The sequence below is a fragment of the Bombus flavifrons genome, chromosome 13 (genome assembly GCF_040668555.2).
Source record: "Bombus flavifrons isolate JBK064 chromosome 13, iyBomFlav1_principal, whole genome shotgun sequence".
Taxonomy (NCBI): Eukaryota; Metazoa; Arthropoda; class Insecta; order Hymenoptera; family Apidae; genus Bombus; species Bombus flavifrons.
The window spans coordinates 1,847,044-1,874,237 of NC_138454.1; the positions used below are offsets into that span (position 1 = coordinate 1,847,044).

The following is a 27,194-nucleotide window of genomic DNA, read 5'->3' on the forward strand; positions in this document are numbered from 1 at the left end:
GCACGTTTTCTAATCTTCGTCGTTGCTATACGCACACGCACATTTCTTTACGAAGGGTCCGCCCCCGTTAGGTTACAATATTTATTTTCAAGTCTCGCAAGATCGTGTGGGGCAAACTGCAATTTTATTATTTCGTAGGCAACGAAGAAGAAAAAAGAAAAGCACATGAACGCACGTTACTCGTAATCGTAACTGCGAGCTTTTCGTGTGCTTTCACATCAAGATTTTTTCCTATTCGCCTCAGATTCTCTCGCGATCCAATAATTTATCGTCAATTTCCATGTTCCAGTTTTAAGTTCGGATTTATGTTTCTCACAGACATCGTTATTTCGTGCGAAAGAGGCAGCAACAAGAAGTAAATAATAACCTCTTAATGATAAATATCAAGGCTAATAAGTTTTGGAATGATGTATATGTATTTCAAAGCAAGAGGTACATATATAATCTAACATTGCAACTTTCTTAATTTAGTCACGTTTCTATCATTAATATCGCATACAGAGTAAAACACATTAAGTAAGTAAATATCCACATTGAGTTTTCATATCTAATAAATAAATATCATCTCATCTATTCATTTAACAAGTTCAACAAAGAACCCTTATAAAACCACAAAAAATCCTTGAAAAACCTCTATTTCTGGTCTTCAAACTGTGCAAAATCCAATCTCAAACAAATCTCAAATCGACCTACAAAACATCCACACGTGTCCCCTATAGAATCTCCCGTATCAATCAAATGCAACCACCAAATGAATAATATCGCACGCCCCAAAATTCCCCTTAGCACGATCCAACCATGATACTCCGCTACATTATTTTCCACTAACAACTGGTCACAATAATTAGATGGTCCCAATCACACACGGGGAAACATTGTGAGTCAACAGGAGAGCTACAGAAAAGTTGGCCTGTTCAGGTAATGTCGATAAATCGAGCGAGGTGAAACGGGCAAAAAGATATCCCGGAGGGACTGGTACAGCACGCACGAGGATACGTCGGCTAGGATTTATGACGGGAGATTTCTTGCGGAGACATGGGACCCCGTGGGAAGGGGTGGGGCCATTGGGTGAAATCGGGCCTCTTGGTGACCGCAAAAGAAAAAGGATCCTGATCGCGAAACCCGCGATCCCGAAACGATGTCAAAGGTTCTGTGACCCTGGTGATTTATGGCGAACCGCTTTGCCATGGCGGTCCTGCGATTGACCTTGAACGCTTGGTAGGGAATCGATTCACGGGGCATCGTTTAAGAGTCGGAGGAACCTGCACGAATCTCGTGGAAAGTCTGCAAGATGCATGACTCGTGATCAGAGACTTCGCCTCTTTTCAGGATTGCAATTATTGTTTCAAAATTGTGGTTAACTTCTGTAGTGTGGTATCAGAGAGAACTGATGGCAGGTGTTGGTTTATTTATTATTGGGTTTGAAAGCTACGAGTTAAGTTTGATTTGATCTTATTTAAAAATAAGCATATGTACGTTCTTCATATAGAAAAAGAATTCATCAGCCAAGTTTTGTGATTATGGAAATGAAACAATAATTTTATAGTAAAATGAAACGAAGTTATTCCAATTGCTGAGGTAAATGGAGTGATTTTATTAAATAAATGGGATGATCTGTAGGTATTATTAGAATGGACAGAAATGGAATAAAATTCTTCAGTTGTGAAACCAATGAAATTATTAATGAATAATGATATGAGAGATAAAATATGAACAATGAACATAATGTAACGAAACGTAATGAATTAGCAATAAAGGCCGTGAAAGAGAATTTAGAAGTACATCTTTGGAACAGTCCTACTACTGAATGATTCAATTTTATGTTCTCTTTTCCTTGTGATTTATGGACATAGGGGTATTAAAGCATACGATTGCTCTATCATTTTGCCAGCACACCGTGGTCGTAATTCTCAAAAGAATCGCAATATCTCACGTTTGGGATACGAATATGCGGAACGTCTGTTTGTTTCGATCTTTTATATGCCACTTGCCTTTAGCAGGTGTCGTCCATCCCGTCAAACGTCAAATATGCTTCAGCATAAAAGAAAGAGGAAAAATATGCAATGCATGTTTACTTAGTTTCAAAGAATGTTATCCTCAAAGAATGTAGAATAAACATCCGATATTAATGTAGAATGCTTATACATCGACTATACTCACGAATGTATAATTAGATTTAGAGTTGCCAGACAAGAAATATATAGTTCTAAAAAAAGATCTGTTACATTTTCCATGTCGTCATTTCGAAGTGTCAGACGTAAAGAAGAGGAATTTATTCGATCTCATGTTCAAATAGCTCAAGTGGCGAAGCAATCGACTGACGAGTGGAAGACCTCCATCAAAATCCAAGTGTAGTTCGATTCATCGATCTTTCATACATACTTTATCTACTTTCACACGTCTCTTGAAAATTTTTAAATCAAATAAAATATTAAGTATCGTAGGGAGCTCCGTTATTTTCTTTAAGCCATTTAATTGATAATAGTAATAAAATCTCCCATAAAATTATCAAACTATCACCTTTCTACGATTCACAATCTACAAGCTCAAAAAATAATTATTACATGTAAGAAGTCCTACCTAAGCCCTAAATCTTTTCAAAAATGGAGGAAGAAACTAGTAATTTCCATTGCTGTATTAATCTTAATAATTTTATATCTTATCCTACAATTATTCTCCTATCTAATTCCAGCAGTAAACTAGAGAAGTTGGCGAGAATTCAGTGGAAACAGTTTCATAAATACAGGATCGAATATTCCCGCAATTACGAGGACTCGCAATTAAAGGTTTGCCTCGTTAAAGGAATCCATCTTCTTCAGCCTCTTTTCCGTTCCTTCGTTTATTTCTCGTTCTGGTCTGGCTTTCATCCACCGAAGTCTCCCGGGAGTTTCCGCCGTTCAATAATCTCTGTTTAGCCGGCAGGCATTGTTACTAATTACGAAATGTTTCGCGGTGCCGGGACAAAGGGGCGAGAACAATGAGCGGTGTTCTGGGAGGGAATTTTTGCAACGGCGAGCAATTCGCGGCGAGAAATGGATTGCCCCTGATATCGTAAGTGGCCTGGCGTTCGTTCAATTCCCTTGGAATGTATCGCAGCCGTGGGACGTCTCTTTGCCGGGGAACTAGATTACCCGCCGAATGATTTTAGCAGAATGCACGATGGGACGTTAGGTAAGTATTAAAATTTAACGAGATTAATTAGTGTTCAGGGGATTTTTTCTTGTTCTGAATGTGAGGAAAATGAAGTAAAATTGAAATAGAATCGAAGGCAAAAATAGCAAATTTTTCATTTCGTTACTATCTTTTAACTGTTCGATTCAACTTTCTTGTCTTTTCTGAGAAAGATAATAATTTTGAAAGAATAGAGCGAAATACAATGAATCAAGGAACTTTTATATACTTTATTAAAAATTAGAAAATCTTTTGCAGTGAGAACACAATTGAAGAATGCAAAATTTCAAATCTTCATAACGAAATAAAATTTATAATTTACTTATGAAAATTAGTCTTGAAAAAAAATTCTTGAACACACCAAAGATAAGAGATAAAGATAAAAGCGACACTTCTCGCGTCAATTTTCAACAGCTTTCTCGTACGGAATAAACGTAATTAAATGATGCTTGAATGTTAATTATCATTAATTCACTTATTGTTATGTTATATCTAAAATGTGACGACAATAGAAAAAGTAAAAGGATATTTGTCATGGAATATCATTAAAAACATGTATAATCATATTTAATGCGGATGAATATTTATATAGATTTGAAGTTGATTATCGTGGGGCAAGCTGAATCAGCGATCAATATCCATAGGCCGAGGACGCATAACAGCGACGCAGCTTGCGGCTCGTTTCATTTAGCACGTCACTTTAACGAAGTTAATACTTCGCGAGTCCATGCTGTATAATGCCCAGCCGTTCATAAATTTTAGCATCTCCGACAGCGCACTGCTGCGTTATCAGGTGGTTGGGTCATATTGTTGCTCTCTAGGATCATTAAAAAGCCTTTAAGCCACGCAAGATTTTCGACAATCCTCCTTCTATCAACTAACGTGATTTTACGTCCACAGTTTGATCTATCATATTATAATATGTATCCTTTCATATTGTTGAATTATCATGTTTTGGAACTCATATCCTAATTAAACGAATCAAAAAATATTTTTAAGATGACAAATACTTTTATATTGGTATTCTTCTTGTTCTCATTCTTGCAATATTTTATTTTCTGTATCTATTATTTAAATAGTTCAAAAGTTAATCTTCAAACTTGATTTGTATTCAATCAGTCGCGAAAGTCTTCTAGAAAATTTCACCGTGGAGTTAGTACGTTCTATGTGAAGAAGACAAATTAAAAGCTATTTTAAATACAAAATATTATGCAAAAACATTAGTTCAAAATAATAATGGTAAACAAACAAAAAAGAAAGAGTTTCCCTTCTTGTTTCTGCTTAAATATCTTTGTGAAATAACACATCTTGCAATAAAATATTCATTTCCATATGCTGTTGTATTATAAAATACAGAAATATGTTATAGATATGTATTATGATATGCATGTATGATATATAATATCATATATGTAACATCTATTGAAACATATCTACGTATAATATTTTAATAGTGGAAACATCAAAAAGATATCCTAGAAACAACTCCATTGAAAAAAAGAAATTTATGAGTCTTTGAATTTTTAAGATTTTAAAGAAATTCTCTGTACTTCTACGGAGACCATTATATTCCCGGAAGAAGCGCGATTATGAGGACGTGCTTAATGCTGCATAGAAGTTCGAGTTAGATCCATCTAGCAGAAAAGTAATTCGAAGCATCATAAGTTTTGCGATGTGGTGGAAATAATTTTTATAGCGGGTACGTGACTTTCAGAAATACATTTTCACTAGCGATCTTCTCCATCTAGAAAGAAACGGTCGAGGGTTGGAACAAGTGGTTCTGTTTCCGAAGTAGTTTCTTGTGTCTTGGTAGGCCGTGATCGAGGGTTCGTGATTCGGGAAAATGAAATTAAAGCTGTGGGATCGGTGGCTCGATTGGCGTGGCGGGCGCTCGTGAAAATTGATGCGACGACGTAGCTTCAATTACCGGCAGGAACAGCGAGGGAAAATCGCGTGGACCGTGTGTGACGGGGAAATTAATTTTTAACACGAAAGGGAAACCTCGTACGAGACTCTCGTCCAATTTCTCAAAAGTTTGTTTCAACTCGAGTTCGATACGAACAAAAATTGGCTTCGTTGCTTCTATCGTACGGCCACTTGAAGTATTAACAATACGTTTCGACACTTAAAAGTTTTTGTTGTTTCCGTTTCATGGTTTGAGTAAGAAGTAGGTAGTGTTCGCTACGGAATCGAATAAAAAATTAAATAACACACAAGTCTAAGAAAAAGTTTGTTTGTATTTCAACCCAATTTTAATCGAATAAATGAATTCATTCAGTAATTGAAAAGGTTTTCAAACCTACTGGTATGTGGCCTCAAGGAATTAAATAAAAATTCATTTCAACATTTTCTCCTCCTTGGCAAATCTTGCTATTTCTCTAAAGAAATGGAACTCTAATAGATAAACAATTACTAAAAAATCCACTTTTAGAATTACTTCTCCTGAATAAATCCGCCCTTTTCAAAGGAGAAATCAATAAAATTATTAAAAATCTACCTCCCAAATTCTTCCTCCCCAAAAATACTACCTCTGAACAGAAAAGTACTCTGCCCGCTGAAGTTACTAAAAATTCACCTCTAACATTCTACCTCCCCAACAAATCCCTTTTAAAGAAAAAAGAAAACTTCAAAAGAAGTTCACCAAACTCCGAGCCTCTCTACCACTCCGTTTTCCTCGAAGACGACTATGTACGGTCTCCATGTGTGTTTACGATTGCCACGAGCGAGATCGTACGGTTTTAACCTGGCCAACCTTCCTGAATACACCCCCGAGTGCCCTCGACTCAAGATTTAGTGTTGGCTCGTGGGAGGGCGATCTTAACCGTGGCTATAAACTTTTAATCCCTGCTCGCGGCTTCGAAACGGGTCAACGCGTCCATCAACCAACGGATGTACTGCGAAACGATCGTCGTGGCTGCTGCAAACGCTACCTGGGCCACAGATTTTACGGCGTCCCGGTGACCTCGTGAGCTTACAATCATTGGCTGGAATACAGCGGCATGCAACGTTTCAGGGACCGGCTCTGCTTGTCGCTGATTATTAACCCTTCGTTTCGCCTAGTTATTGTTCGATAATTCTCTCTCGTTCATTTTCGTCGTGGGTTGATTGGAATCGACCGTGTCTTTGGCAGAACGTGATCGTTTAAGTGTTTAGAATCGCGCGTTATTTTATATCGTTTGAAGTATTTATTTCGCAACGAATGATTGTGCTTTTAAATTTTGGGATATAGTTTCTGACGTAATTTAGTGATAGAAAAGTAGAGGGTAGTTTCAATCGCCGGACGAAAATTGTCAAACTAAACCAACAACTTTTATTTTTCAAATAAAGTTAGTTACCAGATTGAGGTAAAAAGTTTTTCAACCGACTCTTTGCTTTATCAATATAAAATCAAATAGCAAATCAAATTGAAATTCGGGTCCTGCTGAGCGAGGGTTGAGAAAGTAATTGTTTTAACCCTTTCAGTACCAATTGTTTTTCAAACTGACAAAGTTCTCAATTTTGTAATATCACACTATAAAATAGTGAATATTCTGATTATAAAACTGAATAAAAAGTAGAATTTGGATAATTAAGCAACATAATTTTACGTACCACTCCATACAAGTTTTCTCATGTTAGTGGTTTAAACCGTTCATTTTTCCATGTCAAGGAGTTAGTAAGAAGAATAAATAACAAAGAGCTATCTCTTAGTAGTAGCTAAAACATACGAGTGGAGAATGCAATATCCTATTGTAATACTCCAGGATTAAAGTCGTAAAGCGCGTTCGTGACCTGAATACATATTTGCTCTCTTTGCAAAAATTCTGAACAAATAATACAGAGATTATTTTCGAAAAGAAAGCTTCGGATTTATTTGATCATTTCTATTACTTTTCACCTCCAAGTACATATTCATAGATCACAATAATACAATTTTTCTTGACCCATAAATACGTTTGTACAATAAGGACACATCTAAACTTATAAAGTCAAACAAGTTAAAATTACGCTTAGTAAACGAAAACAACGTTTCTCTTCTTTGAAAAATAGCATTCATAGATAGATTTTGAAGTGGAACCCGCGGCTACATCCTTCGAATCGCGACTGTTGGTGCGGATTAATGGATCGCCGGACCAATTTGTCAAAATGGGGCGAATCGGACAGAAAGAAATGGTGATTAACAGTATCGCTTTGATTAAGTGGTTTTAAATGAAAGTTGAACGGGCAATGCCACGTGTACGGAGAGTCAAAGCGACGAGAATGATAGCCGGATCGATCCAGGTTAAACGGTGGAACGAGACGCGTGATAAAGGGACAAAAGTTCTTTCGAACAAGCCACACGTGAAACGTCGATCGTCGATGGGAGATCTGTCGTCGGGTTCAAAGTTCAGCCAGTCTGCGGCTGACATTTAACGAACTGAATTAAATAATGGTATAAATCATTTTATTAAAGACCGTCGAACCGATCCGCGAGAAATTGACCGACATATCTAAAGGTTAGGGACATGCACCAGGCAACGTATATTTACTCATAGCAAAGCCGTTCGTTTGATGAGAGATCTGCTTTAAACGCGAATAGCTGAGAGAAATTTAGCTGACGAATTTCTACTTCACAATACATTACGAAATTTTAGGAGGGAAGTAGTAAGGGTGAAAAATGATTTGTTTGAATTGAAAAGTTCTTCTTTAATAAAATGATGTAAGGTGAATGAGATAAAGTATTATTGTGTGATCAATTTTTATATTATTTCTTATATTATTTAGAAAATCTTTAACTATAGCAAGTTTATTATGCAAATTTATTTTTGTAATATTTGTACGATATAACATGCACACAGATTTATATGCACACATATCGAATATGAACTGTGCTGTATTTTACACGAATTAGTTTTCTGGTTCATAATTGTCAATTATGTAAACAAATTATTAATGTAAATTTATATAATATGGAAGTCGACTTCGCACGAAAATTGTTTATTAGTTTTATTCCACATAGCGTGCATAATGAAAATGCAATCAGTTGTGGATGTGTTAAATCATATATCTATGTATAGTTGCATAAAAAACTTGTTATTATCATCATTACTATAGAACTATCATTATATAATCTTCTTGTTAAACTCATGTATAGGAGAAGCATAATTTCTTACGTGTCGGTAGGGATTCAATAATAACAGAGTAGAATGTATTAAGAAACTGTTTAGCCAAAGTGAAAATATCGGGCAATTCTAGATAATGGAGAACGATACTCATTGGTCATGCAGATGCAAGTAATTGAAGCATGTGACACGCGTTGCGGCCTCGTTACTGTTTGATAGATTGTCCAGTGAACTGATCTATTACAATAATAGATCGCATAGATTTTCTCTAACTACATGACTATTAATAATGTATAACTACACGTTTGATTTGTTTATCTTATGCTATTCTTTATGTCTGATATAAAAATAAAAAGAAAATTGTTCCAATCAAATTAACGTGGATGTTATCGAATAATGTTTATTAAATGATTTCTAAATGATTACCAAATAATACTTGAAATACTTAAAAAATTGATTTGATTTACGTAACTATATTTGGATTTTTTATTATATTATTGTGCTAATACTTTATTGATATTTTACATATCGATATTTTGAGTAGAATAAATGTAATAACATCGCATTTTATAGATCACACTCACCTGGATATTGCAAGAGAAAAATCGCCTCGACGCACCACTGCACCTGTTGTAGCCATTGTCGCTGCAACGATAAGACATCTTTATAGCGTTCAATAAGCCTTTTCACGACAGAATATAGGATTAAATAATCAATAAGATTGATACTCTCGATATTTATCTTAGATTTAACTTTAAAATGATTCCACATTTATTGTTCTTAACAAGACGCAGAAGAAAATTTTAAAAAATCCAACATCACAATTAATTTCATAGTTATCACAAATTTATTGTGACCAAATTAAATTTTAAAAAATTCGCGATTTCACAAAATTGCAATTTCATCCGCAAAGCATGATTAATTCTATAATTCGATAATTTTATGATTAATTCTGCTCGTACCAAAATTTAATAGATAACACAAACAGGCGAATATTTGTAACGTGTTGCACTGATCCGTTCGATTCCAAAGCGTAGATCCAACGATCCCGAAAAAATGATGGCTCGTATCTCTAATCGGAAATTCACAGTCCGTTAAATCTTGCTTCGGTCGTACCTCCTCGTTAATGAGCTTCTTTCGAGGAAACTCGAAGGAAAAGTGGAGCGACGAATTTTTTTCGCACCGTAAACCGCCAACGTTCTCCACCTCGACACGCTGGGGAAAAAATGCGATTCGCTGGCTCGGTTTCTAAATAATTCGCGCGCAATCCTTTCGGGGAAATTGCGCTCCCTCGCCTTACACGGCTTCCATTCGAATGAAATTTTCATGCGGAAATCAGGCGGAAGGAATCTAACGTATGAGTTTAATGCACTTGTAAAGCGGTGCTGAATTATCGCCCTGGATTAGTTGAACTACTCGCTAGAATTTTTTAAGTAAATATATACTTAGTACGAAGTTTTGAAGTTTGTTTCAGATTCTTATGCCTGACTACTTTTTACTTTTAGATCATAAAGCAAATCTTTATAGTACAAATGAGATGTCAATTTATATTAAGCCTATATCTGTTTACCTTTGTTCGTCTAAACAAATAGATGGGTGAAGTGTAACAGATAGTAGTAATTCCCTACTTGTTTTGAGTAGTATATTATTAGATATGTATTTTGTTTGGAAAATTACGCTTGTTTTTCTATGTTTTTCAAATTTGAGTGTATTATGGTTCATACAATTATTTTATTACATCCACTAATTAAATTTAAAATACCTATCTTGAAAGATTTAATCTAAATATTTTATCAATTCCAACATCGTATTAAACCAGTGATTATAAGCCAATCAAAATGTTAAAATTAACTTCTATCGGAAACAATTAAAAATAGCACCTAGAAAGTTTCTATTTCACATCGTGAACACTTTCTTCAGCAATTTCGATCACGATATTACGATGCAATATAATCGTAACATGAAATTAATCTAACATCGGGTTCTTTGAAATTAGATATGCTAGACGCAGAACGATGGTCATGTTCGAAATTCTAGTCGCGGAAGTCGTGAAACGAAGTTCGTAAATTGAAAAGAACTGCAAAGCAACGCGATTAAGATTGACCTACGACATGATCCATCCATGAGATCATTCTACAAGCCGAATGCTTTCACAAGATACGATTAGCCCGCTTTCTCGTTTCATCGAACGTGTTATTAGCGATTGGCTCTCGATTTCTTCGACCGATACCCATCGTTCTCTCATTCGATTTTCCTCTTTTCCTCGTTTCATTTACGTAACGAACTTACGGTTTCCGCTACCTTTCTTTCAGTGCGAAATTCTTTGAAACGATTGGAACGATATCAGAAGAATGCATTAGTGGTCACGATTAGTCTTATTTCTTTATTATTAAATATATTATTATTATTAATAATTTGTTATTTATTATTATTAAACAGACTTTAGATATATTTTAAATAAAACAAATTTCTTAATAATTTACATAAATTAAATATGTGAAGTTTTATAATATAAGAAATAGGGTTTTCCATACGAAAATTGCGAAATTCTTGGAAACCAAGTTTTGAGACGACATTAGAAGTGTGAGCGAATTACGTTGAAATATTTCTTTAATGTTTCGTGATCTTTTCTTTGGCTACCACGCAGATAATATAAAAGCAATTGATCAAAATTCATAATATGAAAACCTGCATGATGAAAGTTATAGCCAGGACATTTTACTCCTTTTAAAACTTTTATATATGATTTAAAAATATGTATTATAAAATACATGTAAAATATATGTATTATAAAAAATGCTTCATAATTCATATAAAGCACAACATAAAATCTTACGATGTAGAAACAAATTTTGTACGAAAAAAATTGTGAGATCGTTTGAGACGAAGCTTCAGATGGACACCGGAAGCGCGCGCTGGTGGTCGCGATTAATCTTAGCCGAGCATCCCCCTTCAGATAAGAAGGATTTACCGTGATTCTCCGTAAGAAGTTGACCCGTCAAAAACTCTCACCAGAAAAGTCTTCGAAGCGTGGAAACGGCGACGAGACCGAATTGAATTTGAATAAACCCATCTTTTGCGAAAAGACGAGATAAAAAATTAATTTTCCATTACCGAGTCCGACTGGGGACATTTCGCGGGTCGTTGGAATTTCAAGCTCAGTTTCGTTAACGTTTGCCTGCAGTTATGTCTTGTAATGAAATATTAACGCGGTATAAGAAATTCTAAACGTAGGAAAAACATCTCGTGAATATTTATAGGAACGAAAACCGTATCTGAGAATTGTCGTGAAAGTCTTCAGGTGCTTCCTGTTTGGATATGTAATAGTGACTTAATTAAAACGTTCTCTTTGTCACATTAAACTGTATATATATGTGTAATTAATGTAAAGTATATATAATTGGAAGAGTTTCTATGGTAAACGTGGTCATTAGAATGCTAAATGTTCTTGTAAAATTAACATTATTAACAACTAATATAATAACAATTATAGTAAAAAAAATATAATAGAGCAATATTAACAAGATTTTATAAGTTACCAGTGATAATAAATTCTCTTATAATAATTATTTTAATAACAAATTTTCTGTTAAAGCGAGTAAAGTTCTATAAATGAATTCTATAATACAAAGTATGCCTGTTTTACATAAAACCGTAGAGTTGTAAATATTTGTCAATTTATCACAAAGTCATCAACCAAACTTATCAAATCTTCCCCAAAAGGAATAAGTCGAATCACTTACTCTATATCAAGACACTGTCTAGTCTGATGCGCGACACCACCACCACAGGACCTGGAACACGAGCTAGGCGTGGACCATGGTCCCCACGTTCCTTGTTCAGGTTCATCCGTATCCAACACGAAGCTACTAGGCAAATAGCTTTCTCCATGTTGACGACGATGTCTTTCGTGCCTCAATTTTATGTGATGCTGAAACATAGAATCACGAAAATACACTTAGCACACTGTTCCTGTAGCACAAAATCCTCCAAAGAGGTTAAACAAAGGGCAAGGTTCGACTATCGAGTATCAGTATCAGAGGTCGCGCAGAAGACGTGGGAACACAGGGCGAAGGTTTCACGTTAAGTGCCTCCTTATTCACCTATGTGTTGGGTTTTGCGTTGCAATAGGAGCATGACTGACCTTCGTAGGGAGCAACATAGGCGTGATCCCCTTATCGTTTGGCTTCGATAAGGTATAGGCTTTTAGCAGTGATAAACGGCCAGCTAGTGACAGAGGTGAAACGTGAACTACGTTATCGTTGCCTGCAAGTGTATATTCGATGGCTTTATGGGTTAGATTCACGTTAAACAGCAGGCACAGGTGTGTAGTTTTTCTTTGGTTCAGCTGGGTTTAAGTTGGAGGCGAGGTGATCGAGTTACTATGGTATAGCTACCATACATTTTAGATTCACGACGTAAGCTGGTGGCTATAAGTATTAAGATACCTACGCATTTGTTGGAAAATTGTAATAAATTTTTCTGTTGTAGTTTTCTTGGTATTTTAGTATTATGAGATACGTGTGAAGTAACAGATTTCTAATGTAAAGAAAATAAAAGCAACAGAACGCACTCGGTTTGTACCAAATACAGTATTTTATCGAAACGCAACAGGTGTTTTCGCAAAGTCTAGTTCCTTTTTACGGAATAAGAGATTTCTAATAAAAGAAAATAAAATAGGTAATAAAAGCTTAAACATCGAGCAACGTTTTCTTCAGCAGTTCATTAAGGGTATTAGAATGGTTTCATTTATATTTCTCTATTTTTCTGTTTCTACCGCTTTCGTCCGTATAATTCGGCATCGTTCTACTTGGTCCTACCATAAATAAGACAACCAATATTAGCAAAGTTCTGTTTCGCACTACCATCAAAGAAGTTCCTGTCTATGCTTATATTCTTATATTCCTCTCTTTCTACTGCTTTCGTCCGTATAATTCTGTATCATTCTACTTGATCCTCCCACAAACAAAACAACTACCGTTAGCAAAATTCAGTTTAACTTCATTCAACTAACAACGCTGTATAATAGAAACTCCTGGTTTTGTTTATATTTTTCTATTTCCCTATTTCTTTTAATTTCGTCCGCATAATCCTATATTATTCTACTAGATTCTCCTACCGCGAAAGGAAGCAACGGAACACTCCAAGAGACGAACGTTCCCCTAGTCATTCCCCACTTTCATACTTGCAAATTAGAAACCTGGAAGAAATATCGCAGTGGGTGAGCGTACCCCTTGCTCAGTTGACCCAGAAAGAAAAGCTGGAGATTAATATCCAAGCAAATGGGGCGACAATCGTGCGATCTTGAAAGGACTCCTGGGTTCTCCTTCGTGCCTCTTTTCTCTTTTATAGCTCTTCTTTCACCTTTAGAACGGCAGTCACATAACGTTTCCACCGGTCGACCATTTCTGGCATGGCTCCAAGCCAGTTTGCATTGGTTGGTTGTAAAGTGCATGCCCTCCCGTTTCCAAATAGAATTATCGCTCCACACTTTTTGCCCTTCAGCTTTTCTCTCCTTCTCAGATAGATAAGATTGCCTTTCATTTAACGATTTCTACCGTTTCCTTCCAGTTTCTATATCTTAATATCTGGGAGATTTAAGTTCTAGATTCCAGATTCTAGATATTAGAGTATAGCAGGGTTGCTTTATTAGAGTCGGCTTCAACATCTTAAAATTCAACTTTGCACAGAATAATCAAAGTTGTTGTATATTATGTGACATCGTTACTCCTTAAGATAATAACGAAAGGACGAGAAAATATCGTATCCTATGCAATGTATTTTATCCAAATATTTTATTATGTTAACGAGATCACTAACAACGAGTTAAACAATCCATTTTCCATTTTAAGTTACTTAAAAGTTATTCATAACCAAATTTGGCGAATTGTAAGGTAACTCGCTTAGTTCAAACATCCTTTTAATTCAAATGATCCTATTCTAGTTGGAGCTCATGGATCGAAGATACTCGTTGGTTAGAATCGAAAGGAAAGGAGAAGTTGCATGTTCGACTGGTGTCGGTGTACATTTCCTCGAGATTATTGGTCCGCGAAGGAAGTTTCCAAAGTTTCTGGTAACCAGTTGAAACTTGTCCCACGAGCTGAGTTAACCTCGCGGCACAATTTCGAAAGTTTCCTTGATCGAAGTGTATCTCCGACCGATAAATAGCGGTGATAAATGAACCGGCCCGAACAGCCGCTCATTTTTCACCGACTTTATTAAATTTCTTGCCGCTCTCGGCTCGAACCCAGTAACGCATTTACGAAGCTGGGTCGCGAGTAATCGCTCGATGATAGTCCGAGGCGAGATACTATTCCAGAGGAGCAACATGACCCGGGGAAAGTAATATAAATCGACACTTTTGGACAAATAAGGTATAAACCTCGATATGATACTACTTCGATATAACATGAAATAATTGGTCGACAAGATTTATGTTTGACGAAATTTAGAAATTTTATATTTTCTTACAGTTCAATTCGATCGAAAATGGTAATTTTAGTTTCGGATATTCGACTAAACGGATGCTCTGTACCATAATGGAGGCACTCATAACCATTTCAACATTTTTTCAGTTTTTTTAAAGGACTAGAATAGTAACAAAGAAAGAACTTGGACATGGGCGATTCACGATCGGTTTGACTACTGATTGTGGACAAATATATTTATGTATGAAAAGTTAAATGGCTCGAGATAATAATTTGTATAACATACAGTTACTATGTATTCTATTTAAATGATTTTGAAATTCTCTAATTGTTATAGATATTTTAGTTTGGTAAAATTCGTATCCCTGTTCCCTTCTTTCAGACTGATTGCTTCTTTCGTTCTTTAATTTACATAAATATGCAGAGAATTTTCACTGTTTTAATATTTTAATTGACGCACATACAAAGAATTGTGCAGTACAAGCGGCGGTAATTCAGAACCGAGCTTATAAATCTTCGAATCTTCACCGACCCGGCGCACCATGTTGGATAACACGCAACGAGATTTATTCAAACATCGGCCAATACATTAAGTAACTCTCAGGGAATCTCGTTTCATGATCTCATCAAAGTTGGAACACAAGCTGGGCATAATTTAACGCGTGGCTCGTGACTCTGTGCCGTAACTTGCTAATCGGATGAATTCCACGCGGTATAATCAATACGAATGCAATAAATCTATCTTCCATTAAACATCCGTGCAATTACGCATTGTAAACCCATCCATTCCATCTCCGATCCCTCTGCGTTTGTCTTGGTCAATTATTCGTATACAAAATAGTAGTTAACCCACGGGTGAACCTTAAATTGGTTTTCACGATGCCTCCAACGAAACAATTTCGAAGCAATTATCCACTGACACGCCAATGTTCGATTTCAGATTAGCCGGTAAACACTACACGAATGTTTCTTCCTTCTTTCCTTTTTCCTCAAATACACTAATTGTATTTTCAATATATATTGAATATATATTGATATATATTTTGTATATTCGTTGTTATTTATGTACTTCTTGTGGAAGAAATCGAAAGTTATGAAATTTTTTGAATTTTTGAAATGTTACAAAACCGAATTTTTGAAAAATTACAAAAATTAGAGTTTTGGAAAAGATTGAAGAATTTGGAAGAAATCTTTGCGAAGTTGCAAAATTTGAAAATGCTAAAATTTCTGTACTCCTTAGAAAAATTTATAGCAAAAGTTCCAAGTTTACAAAATTTTTAGGATCGGCTAATGGAATTTCCTAAGAATTGTACGAACTTTAGATTATCCCAAAAGTTCCAAAGACCTGTTAAATTTACACGGAACGTTTTACTTGTTATTATACACGCCACAGAGAATCATCGCTTCAAATTTCGACGAAGCCTTCAAGCAAACCATCTTCGATCGTCCATATTCTAAAACACTCTCTAACCGCAACCGGTTAACATGAAAGAAAAAAGAAAGCAAAAGAAAAATCACGCAACTTAAGACGAATTTAATTCTACGGAAGTCTCTTCGTTCCCTTTGCAGTCTCTCCAGTCGCAATTAAAGATGTGTCGCGAAGTCTCTACGTCGGCCGTATCAAGCTTCAAAGGGTTCCATATTCCTGTTCCTCGTGGCGCTTTTTCCGGCCGTTCCTCCGCGATACAGCGAAAAAAAAATAAGAGATTACAGACTGGCAGGCTGTAAATAAGTTTCGTGCAGCTGTACGTGGATTTTTGTGGAGCGTGGGAGAACACATGGGCCAGAAGTGTCGTCAGCGTTTCCGCATGAGTCGACTCAGAGGCTTTTCTTTCCAGTGAGCATCTGCGCCGTGTGTCGTGTGGAACCGTAACGTGAGAATATACGACGATAATAATGGCACGACTGCAACGTGGGTGACTATAAAACCCCGTAGACGCGATTCCGTTTTGCAAAACACCTCTCTAAGAGGTCCACCGTCATAGGGAAAACCGTGCAGATTAAAACGCCGGGTTTCTTCTTCGACGGCGAACACCCGGTGGCTGGTGTAATTTATGCGTCGTCGCTCGGAGAATCGTAATTTTTCGACGTTCTTTCTTCTGGCTGGTAAGGACTTCCGGTCTCGCTCGCCTGAGTTACTCGCGGTTCAAGTGAAAGGTTAACCAATGGTAGGGATTGATTTACAATGAAGGAAAGCGAGAGGTGAATGTGGGGTGCGTAATTTTGTATTTGAGATATTGGATATTTTGGAATTTCGTTAGGTCAGTAGACTTTTAGGTTATGTTCTAAATTATCAAGGATATTAAGGATATCTTCGAATCTTTAAGAATAGTTTATTGATGATACATAATAAAATACAACCTCGGAGTAGAAATATGAATAGTTGATATGTTTGTTTAATATTGAAAGATTTATCGTACGACTGGTGTGTACGAGTTAATTCGCCAAAATTTCTTGAAGTGAAAATTGTCTGTCTTCGTGAAACTTACATCCGAGTCAGTTAAGGTAAATATGAACCAATTGACAATTCATAAAAATTCCTTCAAATGAAGATCATCTGTTATTTATTTAGAAGGATACAAAATTTAAATAATTTAAATATACAGAATACAGAACAAAATTTAGAATTATACAGAATTACGTTTATCAAAAATTGTTAAGTGTTTCTATGTAATAGTATCCTACATCCTTTTCTTCGTACATCGTACAAAATTCCTAGTAGAACAATCAACCAAATATTCCTAATCTAAAGTCACTCTGTCAAACAAACAAAAAAAGCTCTTAGCTAAGAAATTTAAATGAAAGATTCCCGAGAAGAAGTGATCTCAATTCAAGCGATGACACAGTTCCTAAGATTGATCCAGCAGCTGTGTAGATTCCAAGATCTCGAATATTATCAATGACTCACTTCATTCCCTTTGATACCGCAGCTATAAAGGGATCTTTTGAAAAATAAAAGGGGAAAATTGGGTCTCCAGCAATTCTCACAGCAATATAGCCGCGATCACGACTAGCTCGCGATAAATCATGTAATTAAACCGGCTTCTTAAACGGTGACTAACCGTTCCGTGTACGCGAAGCCAGCTGCTACTGTTGTATGGTTTACGTTTACATCATCGGGCGACACGCGCGTGAAATGATCGGCTATTTCTGCGCCAGACTAGCAGACGCGGCTCGACTAAATTGCAAGACGGCGTTCACTTCTGGCAGCCTAGTTGCTTCTGTTGGATACACACAATTAAAACAACTGCCGGGTTTTCTAGCCGCTTTTTCTCGTTAATCATGGAATAAGAATTCTTGGATTAACCCAGTTCCCGCAAGTCGAGTCGATGTCTGTCATTGGTGACTGTGCGTTTATTCGTGGTACGCTGTCTCATGACTCGTAAAGCTTCGTTAGAATGGTTCGTTGTTATATATAGTTCTCCTGTATCGTATCATATTCTCGTATTGGCAATGACCATCTTATGGTAGGCCGAATTTTAGATTGAAATTGGAATGTGTTCTATTTGCATCTTCTTTCTTTTTTGTATTATTCGATATCTTCTTTTGATATTGATCCATTGTTTTTCATTGCGTTGTTATTATTAATGGGTAATAACGTAATTAATAATTAATAGATTTGTAAGTACAAAAAGTTAAAACTTCAATTAGGATTGAAGATCACAGACAAAAAACATGATAAGCAATTTTATAGTTCAATAATAATCAACTCCATATTATCAAAACTGTCCTTTTATTTGGTCGTAGAATTGAACGTGTATTTTTGCACTCTATTGAACATTTCGAAAATGATTTTTCAACTATTTAAAGGTTTGAACCTCGACTTTTATACAATTTCTTTCCTTCTAAAATTCTAATTTTTCCGTGAATGGAACTGAAAATTTGATAAGAATGACTACAGAGAAAAGGTAGAATTATCAAAATTAGATGGCGATTAAGTTCCATCCTTATTCGACAGTTTTCAAAAGTCCGCAGACGAATACAATTTGGTTAGAAATTGCTATAGAATGTGGACGGAGAATTATTCACCGTTCATTTGGTTGCTTGCGTTCATTCCTGTATGAGCATTTAGAAACTCGCGAAAGCCGTGCCACAATTACACAAATTATGTCAAAGAATGCGTTTAACCCGGTGCAATGTTTCACCGTTTCACTATATTAAAGCGGACGATCGTTCAGCTGTTTCTGACATCAAAGCGGGGACCTTACAATTGTTAAGGTTTACGACGCTCCATGGACGACCGGCTAATTTATGCTAATACGAGGTGGTTACGCGTCGAGGAAGTGCAACGTCCGCACCTTTGCGGCTTGACGCGTCGCCATTCCAGAACGATGCTGTCCAAATGACCATGGAATGCACCAAGAAATTGTTTCTGCTCTGTAACGGCCTTTCATTTCATTCAACTTCTATCTCGCGAGATATATGCAATCCATACAAAACTGTATATTTCAGACTCTATAAGTTTTCAATTTACGAAAAAAATTGTATAATAAATATTGCATTTATTAAATTATCTTTATGGTCAATATAAAGTAATAAGGATGGAATTCAAAAGTTCAGTACTCGAATTAACAATTGAACAAAATCTTTTCTTCATTGGATTAATTTTTCATTGATTGCGAGTTCACGAAAACTTTCTATGAAACTTTTCTATTAACAATATTCTCGAAACTTCCTCCAGATCATTTAAAATAGAAAATCCGCCCCGGAGGATCCTAAAATTAATATACCTCAATTACTAACTTCATATCATATAATATTAACTTTCAATTCTAGCATTCTTAATTTTTATTTAATTCTAGCATATTCTTTCACAAATTTGTATGAAGTTTCTAAACCTCACGGAATCTTTCCGTTGGAATCATTCTTCAAATTTCCTGTACAAATCAACCAAATACGAAATGCATGGAAAATCCAAACAAAAGCAGCGAATCCTAAAATTATCATGCTAAATACCAAGGCAAAATATCACACTATATTAACTTTCAATCACGGTGTCGATTCTTTCAGTAGGTTTCATCAGCTGTCGAATCGTTGGTCAAACAAGGGACGATCGACACGGATCGAGGCTCGGCAATCTTGACAGTGTCGATCACGCTCGTTTCCATGATCGATCCTGTAGTCGATTAGCCGTGGCATTGGCTCCGGCGCGTCGCACGTCTGCCGTGACGAGATACGAAACGTAACCTGTTAACAGTGAAACATAATCCAATATCCCGAGGGCAACGATCCGCAGGAGAGGCTTTCTGCGACCACCGATCGAATAACTCAGCCGAGCCACCGCTTCTCCGCATCGAGATTAACATAATCTCGATGACAGTGAATTAAGCTGCTCGATCGTATACGTTTACCTGTCGGGCTCGTTCTCGTTCGCACCTCGATAAAACACATCAATCGTTCTATTCTATTGGAAATCATATTCACTCGAAAACGATTTCATACGTTTATAGAGAATTTTTTTTCGTCGAATCGAAATCCAAGCGAATTTGATAGATCTCTGACGTGAATGAAGCTGATGGAAGATTGAATATTCTCGACTAGAATATGGAAGCTCGAAAGTCGTTTCAATTTTTCATCTAAATTTGAATAAGTATGCTATGTGTCAAGATAAAGTTTCTTATAGATCTATGTATGAAAATTTTTAATTTATTATCCTACCTGGAAATTTACAAAAATATATTTAAATCATGTTAGTTTTCATATATTTATTTTAGTCTTGAAATACTATGTGAAGCGATTCATTTCTCACTCATTTTCGTTTTGATTATTTCTAAAAAATGATAGCTTCTTATACCTTAATCTTCCATATAATCTTTTATTTTTGTCGAAGAAAAAAGTTCGTAATGTTTCAAGATGTTTAACAAAAAATTGAAGTGAGAAATCATGTATTACATTAATTTTTCATATTTTGTGTGTGCAGTAGTATACAGCCATCTTTTAACAGAAGAAATAAACATAACTATATAACAAAATCCCAGTTTGAGATGACTGAATGACTATGTTAATAAAATTATAACCTTCATTCATTTAAACTCCCCTTTGACTAATTTTCCCAGTTGGGATATATAGTTCTCTATTAAGTGAACTTTGCATGGATGTAGTATTGAAAGGTTAAGAAGCAATCAAAATTTTCTAAACGACGAAAAGTTCTATCGGCCGCATAATTTCCCATGAGAACGTCGTTATAACATGTACACGCCTAAAACACATTTTCGTGGAGCATGGACCAATAATCGCGACATTAGTGGTTAGATAAGCACGAATGCTTTTTAGTAGCAATGTCTCAGCAATAGAACGATAACTTCTCCTAGCAAGAAGGAGATCATTAATCATGCACACCATGAATTCGTGTTATGAAAGGTGGAGCAGAACTGGCAACAAAAACGAGGATTTAAATGCATCGACTTACTGCATCTCTGGTACTTGCGTTCGTGGAACTCCAGAATAGCTGGAATCGTTGGAAAGACTCACATACAGCATTATCTCCAGCCCTTTGGCCTTAAATTTCTAGATAATCGCGCCTTAATTAACCAACGATACAACCAAACTTCATGCTTAATGCCGTGTTAGATAAATTTTAATTAACCTTTTTATAAAATCTAATCTTTATAATAAGTAATAAACGTATTTGTTCTAATTTTTGTACATTATATATGTTTTATAAAATCATCCGAAAAAATGTTTCTATAATAATTTGAGAATAATTAATGAAAAAATAGCCTTTCTAACTGACATAAATAAATTTGTTCCTGAAAGAGTTAATGGACAATTTCAAATTTCGTTTAACTTCTGACCCACATTTCATTACACGCTCGTTGAAGTTATGCACACGGTTTGGAGGCCGTGAAATATTACAATCACGTTTCGTATACTGACCACTGTTCCATGTTTTTGAGTAAACACTTTCATTGTTAAACCTCATTCTAATTGGTCGAACAATCTGAATTCATGCAACATGCATCACCCCTTTATCAGTGTTATCCTGTCATTTACTTGAAATATTCTTTCACATTTCTATTTGAAGTATTCACACGAAGTTATTCAAACAACTTCAAATCGAGGAGCACGACTTGTACCAAGACAGACTTCTCATTCCACTTATTTTACGATACTTTCTGTAGCCACTGTACTTAAAACAATAAAACAGTAAACTAAAAATTCATTTTACTCTTCCAATCCCCATTAAACAATTTTCTACATAATTACCCGCAAACTCATTCAAACCACGCCGGACATGCATTAACCGCAATTACTCAAGAATTATCTAGAATAATTACTCGAGAATTTCATTAACAGAGACTTTACTAAGATATGATATACTTCCTGTACCAACCAGTGTACCTAAATATCAACATTTACCTACAATGTGTCTGCAAAACAAATCTCATGCCGCAAACGTTTGTTCGAAGACTCATGAAATGCGTTAGGATCTCCGATGGCCACTGGTCCTTGAAATTCGACGGTCATACGAGATTGCGGTTAGGGAAGAGTTAATTAAATGGTTCGGAGAAGTTGATGTCGCTTGGGTCAGTCGATGAACCATGAACGAAAGCAACCGTACACACCACCACGCCTTTCCCTTAATAATCACCGCGTATACATTCCGCTCGTCTGACTGCTCGCAGAGACGAACCGTGCTCGAATCGTGCAAATTGCCACGACGATTTCGTCTACTCGAGATCCGGCCCGATAACACAGGCGAAATGGGAATGTCTCTGACACGACGGTGAATTTATCGCGCTGCTTCGTTCGTTGACGAGCCGTCGTTTCGAGCCTTCGCGCGATGCAACCGCGCGCCGCGTTAACGAACGCGTTTTTTTTCCTGTAGACTTCCCTCTTTTTTTTCTTCTTCCTTTCTTCCCGCTCGCGTAAATCACGGACGACACCGAATCGCGGGATTTCTGGCAGACGGACGAGTTAACAGGATTTGGTAATGATGATGTACGATGCGTTGCTCGGGGTAATAGGTAGGCTTAAACGCGACATTGAGGGTGCAATTTAGAGACGAGTTGGGGATAAACGAATTCGTTTAAAACGGCGTTACGATTATGTGATTGTGTCTGCGATTTATTTGGGGAAGTATTTTCTGTGTGGATGGATCTATCCCAAGTATTGTCGCTGGACTGTGTTAATGCAAATTGTGCTTTTACGAATACGGCTCGAGAAATGAGATCTAAATGGACAATCTTCTCGCATCTTTTTAATTTGGATATCTTCTATACCTTTGTATATCTGTGTACATTTAAAGTTATGTAATATCTTGGCGTGCAATTATCTTGGGTAATTGTGAGTGATAGAGGTTTGGTGTGGTTTCTATGGTGGAGCTGGTGGGTGATCTATGTAGAAAATTGTTTATTGTGGGATCATAGCCGTAGTAACAAAAGTATTTTTGTTTTCTGTTTCTTTCTGTCCTTTAGTATGGATATATTGTAAATGTTTGTTGAAATCCATAAAAATTTGTAATCTAGCAAGTATCACTATTTAGAGAATTATTATAAAAACAACGTGCTTAAGGAATTGGCTAATATATTTCATGAGAATTCTATTGAAAGTAAGTTTAGTGATTTACAGATTCATTAAAACTCAAAAGTAAATAAAGTAACTTTATTCAGAGAAGTATTTTACAAATTGATTTTCAGATATAGTGGCGCATAAACGCGAACCTTTATCGGATTACTTTAAAGTTACTTATGTAATTAACGTTTACAAATATTCTGGTCACAACGAGGGTAATCACAGATAAGTTATCGTGTTTCTTAACTATTGCGGAGCCTGTAAGCTACGACTTGGCGCGTTTCCTTTTGCCGCTGAAATTTCTGTTGCATTCGGTGCTTATTCCACAGAGATACAATTAAAAGTTGCTTCTAACCTGTTTCCCGGTTTACATGTGCACCACAGCGAAACAGCCAAATATAAAGCGAGAACTGTACGAAAATTAACGTTTACAGAAAGTAAAGAGAAAGAAAGCATTGCAAGAAAGAAAAGGCGTAATTCCAAAAAGTACCTGAGCAGCAACTTTTCGAACTGCAACTTTATTTCCATTTCCTGCTACGTTTTAAGAACACGTGGCTTAAGAACACCGAGGAAAGAACGTTGCCGAAATAACCAAATGACTTTAAACTGCATTTAAAAGCATCGAGGGAATTAACCACGTTTTATCACGATTCGTTAGAAAATTACTTTCCGTATTAATTCGAAAATTGGATTTGACGATCTGTTCTCTTTTTACAAAATAAACTGTTCTGTGTGCAATGACAAAAAATATATCTACTCTATTAAATGGCCCATAAAATCTCTTCACGTTCGTTTTACGAGCTGGATACTGTGAAAACGAGCACGAAGAGATGGAGACTCGCAAAAGGAGTTTAATTACTTCATTCCTAATCCATCGCGGCTGATAGATACGGATTCGAGCTCCTCGTAAATTCTGCCACCACCACATTTCCTCATTGGAAGACAGGGACTGTATAATCGTCCTTTATCTTTTCCTCGTATGGTACCGTTATGATATCCTCGTTTTTTAACTATTTTTATGGACACTCAGATTGATGTAGGAAGTGTTGTACAAATGGAAAAGAGGAAATTTTTTATAGAAAGATACTGTTAATTAATATGTTCGATTAATGTCAAGTGAAGAATGACATTATTACAAAAAATGTCATAAAAGAAGAATTCAGGAATGCCTGGGTAAAGTTCGAGAAAACATAAAATGTAAATTTTATCAAAAATATTTTATATATCTTTTGTTTCTGACGGATTTGTTTCTAATGGATTTGTTTCTGAGAAAAATATAACGCACTAAAATTTGGACCAGTTTCATTGAAAATAAATACATTCATGGTTTAACACAACATGTAACGCGAAAAGATTAATAACTGCGGAAAATTCGAATAATTCGGAAAATTCCATTCATTACCAAGATACACGAGTTATGTTTATGCTCCATATATTCTTATATTCCAATATTCTCTCAGAGTTTAAAGTCAGTAAGAGAACGAAGGGCATTAGTCGCGGGAGATTTCTTCTTTCATTCATTGCAAACGTAGTTACGTGACAACCCCGATCGTACCGCTATCCACGGTGCTTTATTGCTCTTATTATATAGCATAGTTTTAAAGTACCACATTTGATACCTTCCTCTCCTTTCTTTCGTTTATGATCCTTTGAACCCTCTGATCCTTCGTATATACACCTAAATGTACACATAAACAGGGAAAAGTACCGTACCGGTAATTACAAATCTAGAAGAGACAGGTTTTCTCCAAACCATGAGACAACTTCCGACTATCAACGTTCACGTTCCGAGAATACTGTGCTCGATTCCCAATAGATTCTCGAGATCATTTGCATTCGTTCGACGTACGAAGATCGACGAGACTGACCTAAAGAGTTGCGGCCAGATTGACGCAACTCTCTTCAAGATTTTCTCGTCCTCTTAACTGCTATTTAACAGAGAAGATCGTGGATCACGGATCTAGAGATTTGAGCACAGAGCGTAAAATTAGTTAGCTAATATTTAATTAATTTATAAACGAGGGAAATGAGAAATCTATTTCAACTGTAAATTAGATAAATTTGGTTGGTTGTATTTGTAATTATGAAAATTATTGGGTTATTTCGTAAGTGGTTTAGTTTCATTATTAATTACGAGAATTATTATGTTATTTGGACAGCTCACATCATCACAGTATTGTTTTTTATAATCCACTCGTTTTATTATAGATTTGATATAATAGATGGAGAACTATATTATTAAGAATAACGAAATAATGAATTCGAACAAATTATAATTGACTTTAACAATAATTTGTACTCTCGCCCTCGTAAACTCTGTACATTGCGCCTGCAAAATTAGTCAGGAGAACCCTTATCTCAAATTTGCCACATACACTGTCAAAGGCGTCCACGTTTGCGATTGTAGAAGGTTACTGCAGAATTTAATTGTTATAACAGCACAAGCACACTAAATAGTACAAAATATGTAATAGAAAAACACAGCGTAAATTACTACAAATGAAATAAACTTTATGTGCAAGCGAGAAAACAAGAAAGTAAAATAGATAGCGTGGGTCGAAATGACGCGCGATGCTCAATGGGAACACTCGGACTGCTTTTCTTCCTGCCTTTCTTGCGCGTTTCCATTGTGCCCGGTGAAAATGTCGTAAAAATGCGAGTCAAAGGTTTACCAACGTTTTCTCTGCGCTTTTTATTCCTTTAACACCTTTCCCCAACGACATACCATTGTATTCTAACTGAAATTTATGAAAATACTAATTAATAGCTACAAAAAGACGGTGTCGACTCTCTTGACCTTTGATCCAATAATCCCATCAGTAAAGTCACTGTGGATGTTTATGCATTTGTGAGAAATTCAATGGTGTCAAAATACACAGAATGCACAAAATATGCAAAAATATATAAAATATCTAAAGTATAATACTAGTTAAAATATTTAGTAAATGAAAAAAATATGTGCGTAGGTTCTATTTTTTTAGAGTGTGTTCATAAAAATACCAGTTTGGATAATCTGTAGTCAGTGTTAAAGACATCACGGTTTTGTGCAGAGAGAAGCATTGTAAGCTTGGATTTTAAACGTAATTTCCAGATGTCGGTTAAAATATTGACGCGTATGACAAGATCCTGACAACCACGAAATCGATACGATTTCGAAATGGGAAAATGGACGTAGCCGGTATTTTATGTTGTTGGATACCCTGTCACGCGCATTACCGAATTGTGCGATGTTCTTTCCAAATGAGCGTAATAGAATCGACGAGGAAATGGAAAGATTGCTGTCTTGGAACGTTGATAATCAGCAAATGATAATATTGATATTTTCACAGTTAGTTTTGTCAGTTTAGTATAATGTTATTTACATGCGCAGCGTAATGAATTGACTGAGGAGCTTTGTGCAAATTTATATTTCTAAGAATATATTAGGAAAATAGAACCTTGGCAGAAAATTATCCCTACTAAGTATTATAGAAATAATTAGTACCAAATTAAAAAATACCACAAAGTTTAGTAAAAAAAAAAAAAAAAAAAAAGGATACAATTAGCTCTTAACGAAATGAGAAACACACATGTTTAATAATATAAGATTATTCGGCAGAGTATTGAATTAAAAAAAAGTAAAAAATCTAAATTATCATATTTGTCCTCAATAGGCTTCTTATTTAGTTAAATGTTCGATTGTCTAGAAGCTTCACCGTTTTAGAAATTAAATTAAGTCAAATTCATGCTTGATCAGCAGAAAATATGTACGTTCCACGTAATACTGAAGTGCTCGTCGTAGGATATATAACTAAGAGGATCGTATTTCTGAATATTCAAAGAAAACCAAGATAGCCTAAACTGAATCACACTTTGCAAGTCAAACCACAAACACGCCATAAAGCCAACTTCTAAGTAACACAAAATCTCCAACGAGTTTTCCTATTTCTTATTCTACAATTCATCCTTTATAATCGCGATTACAAAACCGCTTCCTCGACGATTAATCAATTGAAATTTC

General features: G+C 35.8%; 1 protein-coding gene across 9 annotated transcripts in view; it reads right to left on the reverse strand.

The window, feature by feature from the left end:
- Ppn (proteoglycan-like sulfated glycoprotein papilin) overlaps window positions 1–27,194 on the reverse strand; it is a 157,236-nt gene that overhangs the window by 28,987 nt on the left and 101,055 nt on the right. For all 9 annotated transcript variants that reach the window (XM_069126191.1, XM_069126192.1, XM_069126197.1 and 6 more), the window contains exons 3-4: window positions 11,996–12,183; window positions 8,837–8,897 (exon numbers count right to left, since the gene is read on the reverse strand). In XM_069126191.1, the coding sequence (XP_068982292.1) occupies window positions 8,837–8,897; window positions 11,996–12,183 (249 nt within the window). The remainder of the gene's footprint in view (window positions 1–8,836; window positions 8,898–11,995; window positions 12,184–27,194) is intronic.